Genomic DNA, 15,620 nt, shown 5'->3' on the forward strand with positions numbered 1-15,620 from the left:
GGTTATAAAACAGTTACATGGAAAACGGAACTTCTAAGCAGTGAACTTTAAGTCTTATTAGACTGATGAGATTTTGTGAGAAAGATGTTTAAAGGAAAGTTTTAATACTTACTGCTTCTGAAAGTGTAAGAAGGAAAAATCTGGAAAAACTGTTCAGCAAAAAGGAGCCAGGATTTGATTTTGGAAAATTCTCAGCCTATCCAGATTGCTAGGTTCTAAAATTAGAAGCTCTTTGTCAGAAAAACACGTTCTGAAGACAAAAGCAAAGGTGTAGCTGAACAGCCCCTTGTCAGTGGCTTGGAAGGATCAGATGGTCACAGGATTTTGCCACAGAAGGCTCTTTGAAGAGATTGGGCAGATGTTGTCTCAGCAGGTTTAGGTATAGATACAGTGTAATAGGCCCTGGCTTTTTTCTGTGAGCTTAGTTCCAAAGACAATTGGAAATTCCTCAAAGTTCTTGCAGTATTTTCCTCTTTAATATCATTCTTTTGGCCCCAGTAGGTCTCCTATTCGGTCCCTGCACATGTCACCTCCATCCGCAGTGATGTCACTGCAGTGGATTGGCCTGCTGCTGTCCCTGGTGTGGAACATACCCTACCACTGTTCCACGTGAGAGTGGCCCTGCTGCCACTGCAGTGGCTTGAGCTGCTGCTATTCTGAATGTGAAGTTCTGGAGATTGACCCCTGTCTGATCTGTGTGAACACTGCCACAGCCCATTAGCCCTCTGCTGCTTCACTGACACTGCTTGGGGAATTGGACTCCCTGAGAAGTAAGGGTAAGCCACCACTGTCACAGGTCTGGTTTTCGGCACTGTTGGCACCTGGTATAGGATATATAAAAGCTAACGAACACTCAGGCCCCTCAAACGTGATGTTGATCCTCCATTGTTAGATTCTCAACCAGACTCTTCTCCCTCCAGCCTTTCAGAGTTTGATGATTATCTGCTGAATTATTTTTGTTGTGAAGGTAGTTCGGTGGAAAAGCAGATGAAAGGGTGTCGAGGCCACTTTGTCCTGGAACTGAAAGCATATCAAATGTTCCTACACCTACAAAATCTGTTCATTTCATAACTCTGTATATCTGCATTTTTATTGATGTAATCCCTTTGAAAAGTCCATAAATTGGGCAGTCTGTTGGTTCTTTTGGATTGGTTAATAAATAAGCATTTTAAATGCTACAAGATGCCAGGTTGCCTACAAGTGCCAACATGTTTCACTCTGAGTTTTAAACTAACGTACCAACTAGATGAACATATTGGTAGTCTTATTTCTGTTTATGACAAGTTTAACAGAAATTCAAACTTTCCTCCTTGAAGTCTGAGGTTTATTGGTTCCCAAAACTTAGACTAATAAAAACATGTGTAACATAGCTGTTAGTTTTTCCTTTGTATCCTCAGTAAAAAATTGTATGTACCACCATTTCTATTTCTTTATAGGCTTTTTTAATTCCTTCTGAAAGAGAATACTTATCATCAGCAATTGAAATTGTAATAATTTACAGTGTTGCTGAACGTATGTAGAAATATTGAGAATATTTGCCAAGTGAAAATTATCATTAATTTTACCTTCCTCAACTTCTTTTTTCTTTAACCCCTTTTACCTATTTTGCCCACTTAACAGGTTGCAAATTCAGAAACCGTGAATCTGGCTGAGAATCAGTCAGTTAAAAGTCTAAGTGAAAGAACGAATTCTGCGAAACATGAAGCTTCCAGCCCTTTAGAAAAAGCAAGTGAAAATATTGCATTGTCAGCAGATCATGTTGAGTTTGTTTCTGAAAGGTAAGCATTTCTACAAAAAGGACATTTGGTTTGTTTTTCTAAGATTCATTTTTATTGGAAAGTCATTTACAGAGAGGACAGAAAGATCTTCCATCCACTGGTTCATTACCCAAGTAGCTACAGCAGACAGAGCTGAGCTATTTGAAGCCAGGAGGCAGGAGTGTCCTCTGGGTCTCCCGTGCAGGTGCAGGGTCCCAAGGCTTTTGGTGGTCCTCTGCTTCTTTCCCAGGCCACAGGCAGGGAGCTGGACGAGAAGTAGAGCAGCTGGGATATGAACTGGCACCCATATGGGATCCCAGTGCATACAAGGTGAATACTTTAGCCACTAAGGCTACTGCACTGGGCCTGGACAAGGTTATTTATGTAAGTATGTTTACAAATATATACCTGTTTCTCAGTTCACCATCCTTCAATTAAAATCTTCATATTTAAATGTATACTTTTTTTCATCTGTTATGAAGGTAGGATTGGTTTCCTAAACTTTGATTATTATGACATTACTAAATTTTGCATTGGTTATGTTATCAGGGTTTTCCTTTACTGTGCTGGTTCTCATAATTAATAATAGTGATTGTAGAGATCCCATGGATCACTCCAGTGCCTTCTGATTGTATTCATGAGCAAACCGAGGTGCTACAAATCAGTAGCTTTAAAAAGTTACACAAAACAACGGGTAAGACTAAGGGGAAAAATACCTAAAGTTAATTCCTTGCCTATTAGAAGTAATATTATGGTAACTTCAAATAAAGGTCAACATGTTAGTTTGTTTTTACTAAGTCATAAAGTAGCTGAGACTTCTAATCTGTAATCTAAAAGATTTGAGAATGATAAGAATGAGTAGGATTATTTTCACACAAAAACATGATATGTGGTCCTGGCTTGGATTGGAGCTGTGAAGGAACAATATTAATGAATTTTTTTCTCATCCTTGGTGATTATTAGCAGTTTGGGAGCTGTATGGTATTATTTATTGACATTGATTCCTTGGAAAGATTTTCATGTTAAAAAGAGGAAAATATAATTAAATGACCCCACTGTTGGAACAGTACCATCCATTGAAACAACTGTTGCATGCACAGGGAAGCTGTAAAATAAAGGAGAAGCGTTACCAATCTACCCCAATTATAGCCAAATTCTTGGTGTTTGCGGAGGCTTACGTGCAATTTTGACTCTTTAGGAGGTACTCTTACATATATTTATACAAGATTGAATTCAAATATGTAGGGAATCAGTTGTATACTTCCTCTATCAGCAAGAAATTAAAAATTTGAGTGAGCGCAAGAGAAGGAGTTGAAAGTGATTGTTACTGATGAGCGAGCGTGAGAGAGGAGTTGAAAGTGTTTGAGTGAAAGCCAAATAATACAAGAGAAATCAGCAACAGGCATGTGTAACCACTTCATGAGAAAGGAACGCCAAATGGCCAAACATGAAAAGGTGTTTAACTTTACTTAGAATTGGGAAGATGCAAATTAAGACCACTGTGAGAGAATATATCAGCAAGGAGAAAATAAAGATTTCAAAATCTGACAATGCCAGCCATTGATGAGGTTTGGAAGTAAAGAGAATGAATTGCTTTTCTTTAATATTTTGCTATGGGGTGATAACGTGTTCCAGGACTCAAGGGAATATTTGACATTACCTACAAATGATGAAGATGTATATATCATTGGTGCAGTAGTTCCATCATTTGATTGATAGACATGTGCAACAGGATGCCTATGTAAGAAAATTTATTAGAGCTTTTTCCATTAACAGCCAAAAACCAGAAACTGGCAATCCGAACGATCAGGATATGGAGAAATATGTCCCCCCCCCAGTTGTAGAAGAAACCCTAGTGAAATCCAGACAGGTGGAAGCAGTAGATTAATGAATAGTAAGGAACCTCAGATACATGGGAAAGTTTGAGTTTACACCCACAAAAACATTGTTGAAAAGTAGCCTTGAAAGAATAGTATGGTTCCATTCAAGAGAAGCTCAAACAAAATCTATTACTTAGGGATCTAAAGCTAGAGACAGTATAGAGAATAAAATAAGTTATAGCTGTACATGCTGTTTATGAGGGCAAGTTTATTTTAACTATTTACATGGGCCCGGCAGCGTGGCCTAGCGGCTAATGTCCTCGCCTTGAACGCCCCGGGATCCCATATGGGCGCCGGTTCTAATCCCGGCAGCCCCACTTCCCATCCAGCTCCCTGTTTGTGGCCTGGGAAAGCAGTCGAGGACAGCCCAAGGCTTTGGGACCCTGCACCCGCGTGGGAGACCCGGAAGAGGTTCCTGGTTCCCGGCTTCGGATTGGTGTAGCACCGGCCCGTTGCGGCTCACTTGGGGAGTGAATCATCGGATGGAAGATCTTCCTCTCTGTCTTTCCTCCTCTCTGTATATCTGACTTTGTAATAAAAATAAATCTTAAAAATAAATAAATATATATTTACATGAATGATTGCTACATTTTGAGTAACAGATGTTATAATTATTCAGTAGAAAATGTATTTTTTAAATCCCGTATGAAAATTATTCCTGTAAACTTAACGCAATCTTACTGGTGTATGTGGGGCTCACAAGTCTAATCTTAATACTTATTTTCTGTTCCATCTCAAAATTTATTTTCACTTACCTGAAGGCAGCGAGACAGACTGTTCACTGGTTCAGTCCCCAGATGCCTGCATAGTCAGAGCTGGACCAGGTCAAAGTGTGGAATCCAGAACATTTGGGACTGCCACTTGGGTGTCTGAGCCAAGACCTCCCACCTCTCAGGATGCACGTTAGCAGGAAGCTCATACGGGATGCTGGCAGTTGCAGGCAAATTAGCCAGTTGCCATCATGCCGGCCCCTAAATGCAGTTTGATAGAGTCTAGTTTTAGCATGGATGCTGCATTTGTTTTTATTATTTTCTTAAAATTGTTAATTGTTATTTTCATGCCTTTGGACATCCTGTAAATAGGTTTTTCTGTGAATTTCCAGGAATCTGTGGACATACTTGATAATATTTGTTATTGAGGCTATAGATAGAGTGAGCCTCTGACTCACCTCCCGTCAGCGTAGGCCATGGAAGGCACAGGTGATGGCCCTGTAATTGGCATCCTGCCTCTCAACTTTGGTCCCAGACCAGCCTTGACTATTGCAAGGATTTGGGGAGTGAATCACAGATGGGTACTATCTTGTTGCCTCTGTCTCTCTCTGCCTCTCATTAAATCTGCACAGGAAAACTAAAGAAATGAACAGTAAAAAAATAAAAGAAGTAAGAATAAAAAGAATTTTAAAGGACAGGCCTCATTCATTAACCAGAAAATTACTATTAAGCTATCATTTCATCCAAATTGTCCATTTGATAGAGTCTCAGTCAAAATTCCAGCAGCCTTCTTTGTAGAAAGTAGCAAAGCTGTTGAAAAACCTTTATGAAAATGTAAAGACTTTGAAGATGAAAACATTTTTATATAACAAAGTTGAAAGACTACACTTCCCGCATTCAAGACTTACTGTAAGGCTGTGGTGGACTGGTTTGCCTAGGGTAGGTATTATAGTTCAGTGAGTGGACATGAACACTTGCTGCCCCTACCTTTACAACAAAGATGCCAACATCATTCAGTAGACAAAATATTTTCTTTTCAACAGATATTGCTAGAAAATAGAGGATAAATGTGATACGAAACTCAAAATGTCAGACCAAAATGCAGTCACCAAAAATGTAAAACATGCAAGATAATTGTATAATTACACTATATGGAAGAACATTGAAGCATTTTAATGAGCTTAAACTTGTAAAATGTCAAACTTGATACAGTATGTAGCCTAGTAATTATAGTCAGCTAAGACTCTCATATCTCGTATCAAAATAAGTGGAATTATTCAATTCCAAACGTAGCTCCTGGCTCCAGTTTTCCTGCAGTGTAGAAGCAGAGAGGCAGCAGTAATACTCCAGTCAGTAGGTTCCTGCCTTTCGTGCTCAAGGCCTGGTTGGAGCTCCCAGCTCCCAGCTCCAGCCCAACCATGGCTGTTGCAGGGATCTGTGGGGGGAAAACCGACAGACAGGACATTGTGTGTGCATGCATTTGCTTAAAAATTCAGATTTGATGCAATTTATAAAATGCCAGGGTCAAAACAGCAGATGATCTTTAGCTCAGAATATTTTATAACCATAATCAGAAGTGTTTGCTATCACTGCCTGAGTTTAGAGAATTCATGGTGAATATGCTGCTGGAGTGATATAACGGAGATTAGTGGGCTTTATTGTAAGGGCTCTTTCCAGCTACGTGTGTTTATGAGGGCTAGTACATGTACTGGTGATTTTTGTGTTTTTTTCCTATTTAAATACTGTATGTTTTGATATTCAGTGTGAATAAATCATTAAGTATAATGGTTCTATTGTTACTGGATTTCCTCGAACTTTTAGCTATATAATTGAATCGGTAATATATTCCTGTGCACAATTAAAACATGCTACAAAATGCTAATGTTGGGGGATTCTAACCATTAATTGCATGTTTAAACCTGATTATGCATGTTTGTTTTTGTTTTCAATTTTATTTTAGTAACAATGATGATGTTATGTTGATTTCTGTGGAAAATCCTAATTTGACAGCTCCAATTACATCAAAACCAACAGGTATCTTAAATTGATTAGCATATGATCTACCAAATTTAAAAATCAGTCTTTATGAAGAATCTTAATAAATTTATATTCTTTAAAATGTTCTAATTTATGTCTGTCAAATAGTACCTAAATAAATCAGTGATTCTCAATTATCATTTCTTTCTAACTGTTCATTTTATTAATTTATGACAGTTTTTGCACTGTGTTTATTACAGCTTTTGCAAGCCATTAAACTGTTTTGTTTTCATGAACATTCTTTTTTAAATTGCTAGCCTTGTCTGCATGCTGGTACTGCTGGTTTGTTTTTTGTGTCTGCTTTATTAAATTATCTTATAATTTACCTATTAAATAATCTTGTAATTTACATTAAGTCTAAAGCTTGTCTTTTTGTTAGCTTTGATTTCTTTTGATTTCTGCCTTTTTTTGTAATACTTTACTGCTTTTTAGAGTTTGTGGGTTTTTTACTTCTATGAAACTTTCACCTTAGATCTCGAGTGAGAAATTTCTTGTTGCAATAGCTATTTTCTCTGGCCCTGACGTTTTTATCAGACATCCATTCTTTACTATATTAGAATATTCACATTTTAATTTTAGAACACCTTTCCTCCATTTCATGTCTTTTTTTAAATATGGGTGACTGTGCTGGCACACTGGTGTGGTTAACAGAGATTTAGCAGTGACCAGGCCCAGGACGCCCAGCAACTATTAGCTGCTCCTCGCCGGTAGGGTTACACTTGCCTAGGGTAGTGCAGCCTCGGCCATTGCCCACAGCTGGGAGGAGCTCTGTTTTTTTTCAATTTTATGCTACAATTCTGTAGGCTTTTCCTCCATTTCTAAAGCCACTTAATTGTCCTCTGGTTTGGGCCGGAACGACGGAATCAAAGATTACTAAAGATGTGAGCATTTTCCTAAGGCTTCCTGCTGGCCTCAAGAAGAATGTTCTTCAGCCATGTCAAGCAGTCTGTTCTGAAGAAAACATGATGTTCATTTCAAAGCTTATTTTTTCAAATGCTGAAATATTGTCCAGATAGATGTTCAGGAAAAAAAATTACTAGTTATTTGTAAAGTTACAGAAGCAAAAAAATCTTTTGATTCATAATTGCATTTTATAAGCTATATTGATCAAATTTGGGACAAGGTCTAAAGAATTACTTTTATAATTATATGAAAAGAGTTCATCAGCATTCCCATTATTGTGTTTGAACAGTAATCTACTTAATTTTCTTTCAGATCTGAGGAAAGTTCCATCAACAGGAAATTCTAGCAGTTCACTTAATGCTGACACAGAAGTTACGGTGGGTAATAAATAGTATCTTTGATTATTCATTTAAATATGTTCTCGGTATTTTAAAATGTACTGTGTGTACGATAACTTAGTTTTGTCATTCATTCTTTTCCTGTCTTCACAAATGAGGTGAGGGTGGTTTCTTCAGTGGGTGCTGCATCCCTAATTATGGGGTGTTCCAGTTAAGATTAAGTATTATATTAATGAGCTGAGAAACTGCCTGACTAGTGAACATAACCAGGTTCCCATCGAGCTTACACGTTGTTAAAGTCTGACACATTAACATAGTTGAGAAATTTGTGACTAGTTAGCATCACCAGGTTCCTATCCAGCTCATACATTGTATTAAGGTCTGACTGGTTAGAAAACTAGTAAATTATTGTGTGTCAGTTAGCATCCACCAGGTTTCTTTCTAGTTTATAGAATGTATTGATGTCTGATCAATTACTGTAATTGAAAAATCAATGTCTGAATAGTTAACCATAAGGAAGTTGTGGTCTAACTTGCACACTGCATCAATGTCTGACTGGTTAACATAACTGGTAAAGAAATGTGTGACTTGGCTAGCACCACCAGGTTCTAGTCCAGCCTGCACATTCAAAGGCGGAGTGTTCCCGGTAAACATAAACCAGATTTATTTAGACTTTCTTAAACTCTCAGAAACCATTCAACGTAAGAGGTTATCGTTACTAAATTAAACCAGTGTTCAATTTCTAGCTTCTCAATCGTAATTTTAAAATTATATCTCACTTTTAAAAACATCCCTTAAAACTTTTTTTTTTTGACACCTTCTCAGGCTACAGAATTGAAGAAACTTGATTCTATAATTGATTTGACAAAAGAAGGCCTATCCAGCAGCAACAGCGACACAAGTAAAGGACTTTTTCTTTTAAATACCTCTTAAGTAGAAAGCATAATAACTGGATTTTAAATACTTAGAAAGTTAGTCTTACTGTGCTTTAATGTGGATTTACTTTAAAATTGCATGCAGTTTTATCACATGTAGATTTATTAACTGTCACTGCAGTCCGAGAGTAGAACTGTTTTGTCACCTTGTGGCTCCCTCATGTTCCCCTTAATTAGCCACAACTACCTCCTGTCCCCAGTTACTAACCCTAGCAGCCACTTTCTGATTAATTAGAAATAACTGACTTTGTGAGTGTTAGATAAATGCAATGGTACAATAAATACAGAGACTGGCATTATTCCCTCAGCATCATTCTCTTGAGCATTATCTACATTGTTACTTCTGTTTGCCACATCGTGGTAATAGACCATGGTATGGATTTCCCATGATTGTTTATCATTCACCCATTGGAAGACCTCTAGAATGTGTGGGACCATCATGAGCCTCTTGTCCCCTGACTGTAACTGGCAGCTGAGAAGGGAGCACAAGGAGAAGAGACGAAAAGCTAGAAGGAAAGTAGCTGCAGAACCCTTTGTCTGAGATGTAAGCAGAAATTAAATGTAATCTCCTGGGGCTAAGAATAGATACAAGTAATGAAAAGTATAAACTCATGTGTAATAATTTAAATAAACTTCAAGATAAATGCAAAACCATAAAAACATATCATAATCAAGTCCCTAAAAAACAGTGATAAAAATTGATATACTACAGATAGGAGAACAAGAAGTCCCAGATTGCTGGCTAAAAATATACAAGCCAAAAGAGTGTCCACTGACTTCATTTAAAGGCTAGGGGGATTATCACCCTAAAATTTGTAGCCAGCAAATGCATAAATCCTTCAAAACTGAAAGTAAAATTAAGACTTTTCAAATGAAATGTGTTGCCAGTGAACTTTGTCAAATGCAAAGTTCTTTACGTAAAAGGAAAATAATCAGTTGGAAAGTAGATATACACGGAATAAAATAACACCTGATTGTGGCTTTTAATAATATACAGTGTTAACGTATGAGAACAACAGTGCAAAGGAGGGTACAGGGGTCGAAGTCTTGCTATTAGGGTCTTACATTAGATCCGTTGTTTGGAGATACAGCATAAGTTAAAGATGCAAAAAGTGACATCTATAGCAACAGTTTTCTTTTTTAAGATATACAGAGGAGGAGAGACAGAGGAAGATCTTCCATGTGCCAATCCTCTCCCCAAGTGGCTGCAGTGGCCAGAATGAGCTGATCTGAAGCTAGGAGCTGCTTCTGGGTCTCCCACATGGGCGCAGAGTCCCAAGGCTTTGGGCCGTCCTTGACTGCTTTCCCAGGCCACAAACAGGGAGCTGGATGGGAAGCAGGACTGCCAGGATTAGAACTGGTGCCCATATGGGATCCCGGCATGTGCAAGGCGAGGACTTTAGCCACTAGGCTACCATGCTGGGCCCAGCAGTTCTTTCTTTTAAGCAGAAACAGCTTACAAACCAACAGTGGGACTAAAATGAGATTTTAAAAGTACTCCAATGCAGAGAAGCCACAAAAAGCAGATAAAGAGCGAATAAAACTAATAGAAAACAGAGGGCAAGATGGTAAACGTAAACCATTCGTAACAGATACAAAATGTAAATGATCTAAAGGTGGCACTAAAAAGATTGTTAGACTAGTCTAGAAAACAAGGCTCAGTTATGCAAGAACTGCATCTGGGCACCTAACCTATTTCTATTTTTGTGTGTTTATATGTAAAAACTAAAATATGGAAGATAAGCTAGGCCAACAGAAACAGTAATTGTTAGAAAGCTGCAGTGACTGATTGTCCAAGTAGACAAAGGATGAAGCACAAGGAGACAGTCCACTTGTGTATGCACATGAGTCAGTATCAAAAATGTTGATGCAAAAACTTACACAAAAGGATGAGTAGAAATAGTTGTAATTGGTGGCAAAAAAATCCAGGCGGCTATAGGTAATCAAGTCACACTAGCAGCCAGCATCACTCAACCCAACCACAGGAGAATACATTAAAGATTTATTTCTCTGGCAGAGAGGTCATCCATCCATGGGTCACACCACCGGATGAGCCCAACTGCTAGGGCTGATCCAAGGTGTAGCCTTCAGCACAGAACTCGACTGGACTTGGAGGCACAGCGTAAGTGCTAGGGCTGTCATCCTGTGCTCTCCCAGGTACATGAGCAGGGAGCTGGATTGGAAGCAGAGCAGTAAGCACTGTGCTCATGCAAGATGCCAGTGACGCAACTGATGGCTTAACTCACTGTGCCAGATTGCCAGCCCCAGAAAGTACATTCTTCTAAGTGCCTACGAAACCAGATAGACCAGGTTCTGTATGCAGAGGGGTTATATCAAGTGGAGCGTGTTCAATGACATAACAGAATAACAGCTAAACAGTCCCTTAGTAATTAGAAATTAAATATGCCTTTGGATAATTTATAAGCACTAAAATGCTAGCCTCCAAAAAGGTTTTCTTATTGATAAATAAAATGACTAGTAAGGTCTCTCTAAAATGCAACACGGATTCTTGGTTATACATGTCAATCAAAGTACAGGGACCAGCGGTGTGGCCCAGCATGTTAAGCTACATCTTGGACAGTTGGCTCCACCTATTAGAGAACTGGTTCAAATGCTTGTTGCTTTGTTTTCAAGCTGCCTTCTTGGTAATGTGCCTGAGAAAGCCAGTAGTTGGTGGACCTAGTACTTGGGCCCCTTCCGTTCATGTAAGGGAACCAGATGGAGTCTCTGCTTCCTGGCTTCAGTCTGCCGCAGCTCTGTCTGTTGTGGCAGATTGGGGAAAGGACCAGCAAATGGAAGGTCTTCCTTGCTTTCTCTCCCGCTTCCCCATATCTCTTCCTGTCCCTCTCTTCCCCCCATTGCCCTCTCACTCCGTCTTACTCTCTTCATCTCTCCTCCTCTGTCTTGTCTCTTATCTCTCTCCATTTCTTTGTCTCCCTCTCTGTGTTCTCTCCTCGACTCCCTTTCTCTGTCTCTCACTGCATCTCTCCCTCCGTTTCCCTCCGTCTCCCTGCTCCCTTCTCTCCTCCCCGTCTCCATCTCCTCTCCCTCCCTCCCTAGGTCTCCTTCTGTCTGCCTCTTGCTTCCTGTCTAGCTCCATCTCTATCCCCATCTCTTTCCCTGTCATCATCTGTCCCTCACTGTCTTGCTTTGTCTCTTCGTCTCTCCCCGTCTCTCTTTACCTCTGTTCTCGTGTCTTTCCCTGTCTCCCTTTTCTCTGTCTTGTCTTTGTCTCTCCATGTACTGTCTTCTCTCTCCATTTCTTTCTCTGTGCCCATCTCTCGTCTCTCTCCGTCTCTGCATCTCCCTCTCCCTCTCTGGTGCTGTCTCTTCCTGTCTCTCCATTTCTGTCTCCTTCTCCCCTTTCTGTCACCCCATATCATCTCTCCCTTTCCGTTTGCCTGTTAATCCATCTTACTCTCTCTCCATCTCACCCCCGTGTCCTTATGTTCCTTTTCCCACCCTGTAGCTCCCCCTCCCTGTCCGTCTGTTGCCTCCATCTCTCTCTTCCCCCTTTGCCTCTCTTTGCTTGCTCCATCTCTGACTTTTCATCTACTTCCATCTGCTGTTTCTGCATCTCTTCACCTGTCTGTCCCTCTGTGCCCCACTCTCCATCACTGTTTCTCTTGCACACATTCCGTCTCTCCCCCGTCCTTGTCTCCGGCTCACCCTCCCTCTTGCCCTCTACTGTCTGACTTGCCGTTTCTCTTCCTCTCCCCTTTCACCCTTCCTCTGTCTCTCTCGATCCTGCTGTCTTTTGCTCTAGCCTCATCTCTTATCTCTGTCTCCATCCACTGTCTCTCCCCATCTCTCCCTCTCTTCATCTCTCTCTGCTGGCTCCATCTCTTTCTCGCCTTGGTTTCTCTCTCCGTCTGCTCCATCTCTGCCTCTCCCTGTCTCTGTCCACCTCTCTTGCATGCGCTCTTCATCTCCCTGACTCCCCTTCCCTTTGTCTCCTCTCCTCTTACCTCTCCCACTCTCCCCCTTTTCCTCCCTCCCATCATCTGTTTCCATCCTCGCCCCAACCTCCTTCTAGTCAACATACTCCTTGAAATTAATTTTAAAAGTTTCATTTGGAGCAGGGTGTGTTAGCCTAGTGGCTAAAGTCCTTGCCTTGAACATACCAGGATCCCGTATGGGTGCCAGTTCTAATCCCGGCTACTCCACTTCCCATCCAGCTCCCTGCTTGTGGCCTGGGAAAGCAGTTGAGGATGGCCCAAAGCCTTGGGACTCTGCGCCCGCGTGGGAGACCCGGAAGAACTCCTGGTTCCTGGCTTTAGGTTGGCGCAGGAGAATGAATCATTAGACGGATGATCTTCCTCCCTGTCTCCTTTCCTCCTCTCTCTCTCTCTCTCTCTCCATCGATATACACATATATATAGAATCTGACTTTGCAATAAAAATAAATCTTTGAATAAAAGTCATTTGGAGCATTCATGAAGTATATTATTTGATTATATCATTGGTCATACAAGTATACATAAGATGATTTTTATTAGATCGATTCAAAATTCTGAAGTTTTGAGCTGCTGAGCTATCCCTAATACCTTCCAACATAAATCCCTTAACCAACTCCATCTATACTCATGCCTCGTTTCCAGACTGTCCTTGTGCCTGCTACACTTTGTCGGCCCCCACACATGTTCTGTCCTCTCTATACCCCTCCCTCTTCGCCACCTCCCTGTATTTTTGTTTTTCCTTCCTTTCCACAGTCCACTAGTTATACCAAATTCATTTCAAACTAACACACCCCCCCCCCCATTAGTAGAAATTCCTTTAGTCCTCACCTACCTAATGTTTTATTTTTTGATTTCCAAGACTCATGTGTTCTGTGTGGAAGTGAATGGCCCTGTGCTGCAGACATCCTCTGTGGTCTAACGTGGGCAAGTCCTCCTCTAGGCTAACTGAGCACAGCCCTCTCATCCACGTGGACACACTGCCTGACGTAGTTACCTTAAGGAAGGAAAATTCTCTACCTTTGGGGGAAAAAACACCCACTCAAAACTATCTCCATATGCCACATGTTGATATTTTTAGTTCATACTTGAACACACAGCTGTGAACTCTTTGCTTAAAGACTGTTGAACTGATTATTGCAGATACATTTTATTTTCTCAATCTTGTGTTCATAGGAAGTCCAGTATCCACCTCGGAGTCAGTGTTGAAAACAACCCCAGAGGCACCGAATGCAGCCAAGGTACTGTGATGAAATGCTCTCTAAAGGCCATGCATTCCAGATTGAGTGAGGAATTAATTTAAATGATACCCTGGTAGAGTGAGTGAAGCTGCCACCTGTGGCACTGGTGTCGCATGAGGGTTTGAGTCCCATCTGCTCCACTTCCAATCATACTGCTGTGGAAGCAGCTAGAGATGGCCCATGAGACCCAGAAGAAGCTCCTGGCTTCAGCACAGCCCAGCTGCAGCCATCTGGGAAGCAAACCAATGGAGGGAAGATCTCTATCTCACCTTCTGTGTAACTCTGCCTTTTCTGTTGCGTTTTTCTGAAATTACACATATTTAAGCAAATAATTTATCTCACTCAATTGGAACTTTTTCTTAAGAAGTAAGATCTGGTGCTGGTTGGGATGCCTGCGTCCCGTGTTGGAGAGCCTCGTTCGTGCCCAGGAGCAGAGGTGGCCCAGGCACGTGGCCTCGGCTAACCTGGCTCCAGCCATTGCAGGCATTAGAGGCGTGAAGCGCACACGAGCACTCCGTCAGCTCTTGTCTTCTCTGCCTGTCAGAAGAAGTAACAGCAAATAGCCATTGTTGGTGGAGGGAAATGGATGCTCTCGTGCACTGACACGGTTCAGCTTAATTAGTGGGTTTGGGGACAGAACTTGGAAAGTCAATTAACATTGTATCAAACATCTGCAATTTAAACCCATTGTGGACTGCTGATCTTCCGAAGTACAGAATTCCTTAACTCCCAAAGAGGTTGAACCCAGCTTACCTGTGTATTCTTTTTTTTTTTTTTAAAGATTTATTCATTTTATTACAGCCAGATATACACAGAGGAGGAGAGACAGAGAGGAAGATCTTCCCTCCGATGATTCACTCCCCAGTTGAGCCGCAACGGGCCGGTGCTACACCAATCCGAAGCCGGGAACCAGGAACCTCTTCCGGGTCTCCCACGCAGGTGCAGGGTCCCAAGTCCTTGGGCCGTCCTCGACTGCCTTCCCAGGCCACAAGCAGGGAGCTGGATGGGAAGTGGAGTAGCCGGGATTAGAACCGGCGCCCATATGGGATCCCAGGGCTTTCAAGGCGAGGACTTTGGCCGCTAGGCCACGCCGGGCCCTCCACCTGTGTATTCTTGAAACATTCATGTTGGTTTGCTAAATGGCTTAAAGAGTGGTGATGCGATGTATAACTGTCTTTGACCTCTTTACAATAATCTGTATCTACAAATGTGGTTTTAGGTTCTGGACTCCTTTGCGCACCTGCCACCTCTCCCAGAGCCACCACCACTATTACCTGAGCTGGTAGACAAGGTTCGAGACACGCTCCCTCCCCAGAAGCCTGAGCTCAAAGTGAAACGGGTTCTGAGGCCCAAGGGCATTGCTCTGACTTGGAACATCTCCAAAATCAACCCCAAGTGTGCGCCTGTGGAAAGCTACCACCTCTTCCTGTGCCATGAGAATGCCAGTAATAAGCTGATTTGGAAGAAGATTGGAGAAATCAAAGCCTTACCGCTCCCAATGGCCTGTACTTTATCTCAGTTTTTAGCTTCCAACAAGTATTATTTTACTGTCCAGTCAAAGGATATTTTTGGGAGATATGGACCATTTTGTGATATAAAGTCTATCCCTGGGTTTTCTGAAAACCTTACGTAAAAGAAGTGTCTTCAGTAATTATATATTGTGTGCTACATGTTCTGTTTTCATGTTTGGGGTTTCATTTACAGTGTCTCAAGCACTGCTTGCCATTTTGAAGGGCCAATTCAGATTGGGAACCCTGTCATAGGGACAGGTGTTTTTCATATGTTGAGTCATATGTTTTCATGAATTTTTGAATTAGTTTTGTACTCAGTCATGTGCTTCTGATGTCTGTGTTGTGAAAGATA

General features: G+C 41.2%; 1 protein-coding gene across 2 annotated transcripts in view; it reads left to right on the forward strand.

The window, feature by feature from the left end:
• The window catches only part of ATF7IP2 (activating transcription factor 7 interacting protein 2), a 53,362-nt gene extending 37,951 nt beyond the window's left edge, over positions 1-15,411 (forward strand). For both annotated transcript variants that reach the window (XM_058681142.1, XM_058681143.1), the window contains 6 exons: positions 1,621-1,778; positions 6,308-6,381; positions 7,600-7,664; positions 8,451-8,526; positions 13,693-13,757; positions 14,977-15,411. In XM_058681142.1, coding sequence (XP_058537125.1) covers positions 1,621-1,778; positions 6,308-6,381; positions 7,600-7,664; positions 8,451-8,526; positions 13,693-13,757; positions 14,977-15,390 — 852 coding nt within the window. In that variant the 3' untranslated portion in view covers positions 15,391-15,411. The remainder of the gene's footprint in view (positions 1-1,620; positions 1,779-6,307; positions 6,382-7,599; positions 7,665-8,450; positions 8,527-13,692; positions 13,758-14,976) is intronic.
• Positions 15,412-15,620: the final 209 nt, after the last annotated feature.

The sequence above is a fragment of the Ochotona princeps genome, chromosome 24 (genome assembly GCF_030435755.1).
Source record: "Ochotona princeps isolate mOchPri1 chromosome 24, mOchPri1.hap1, whole genome shotgun sequence".
Taxonomy (NCBI): Eukaryota; Metazoa; Chordata; class Mammalia; order Lagomorpha; family Ochotonidae; genus Ochotona; species Ochotona princeps.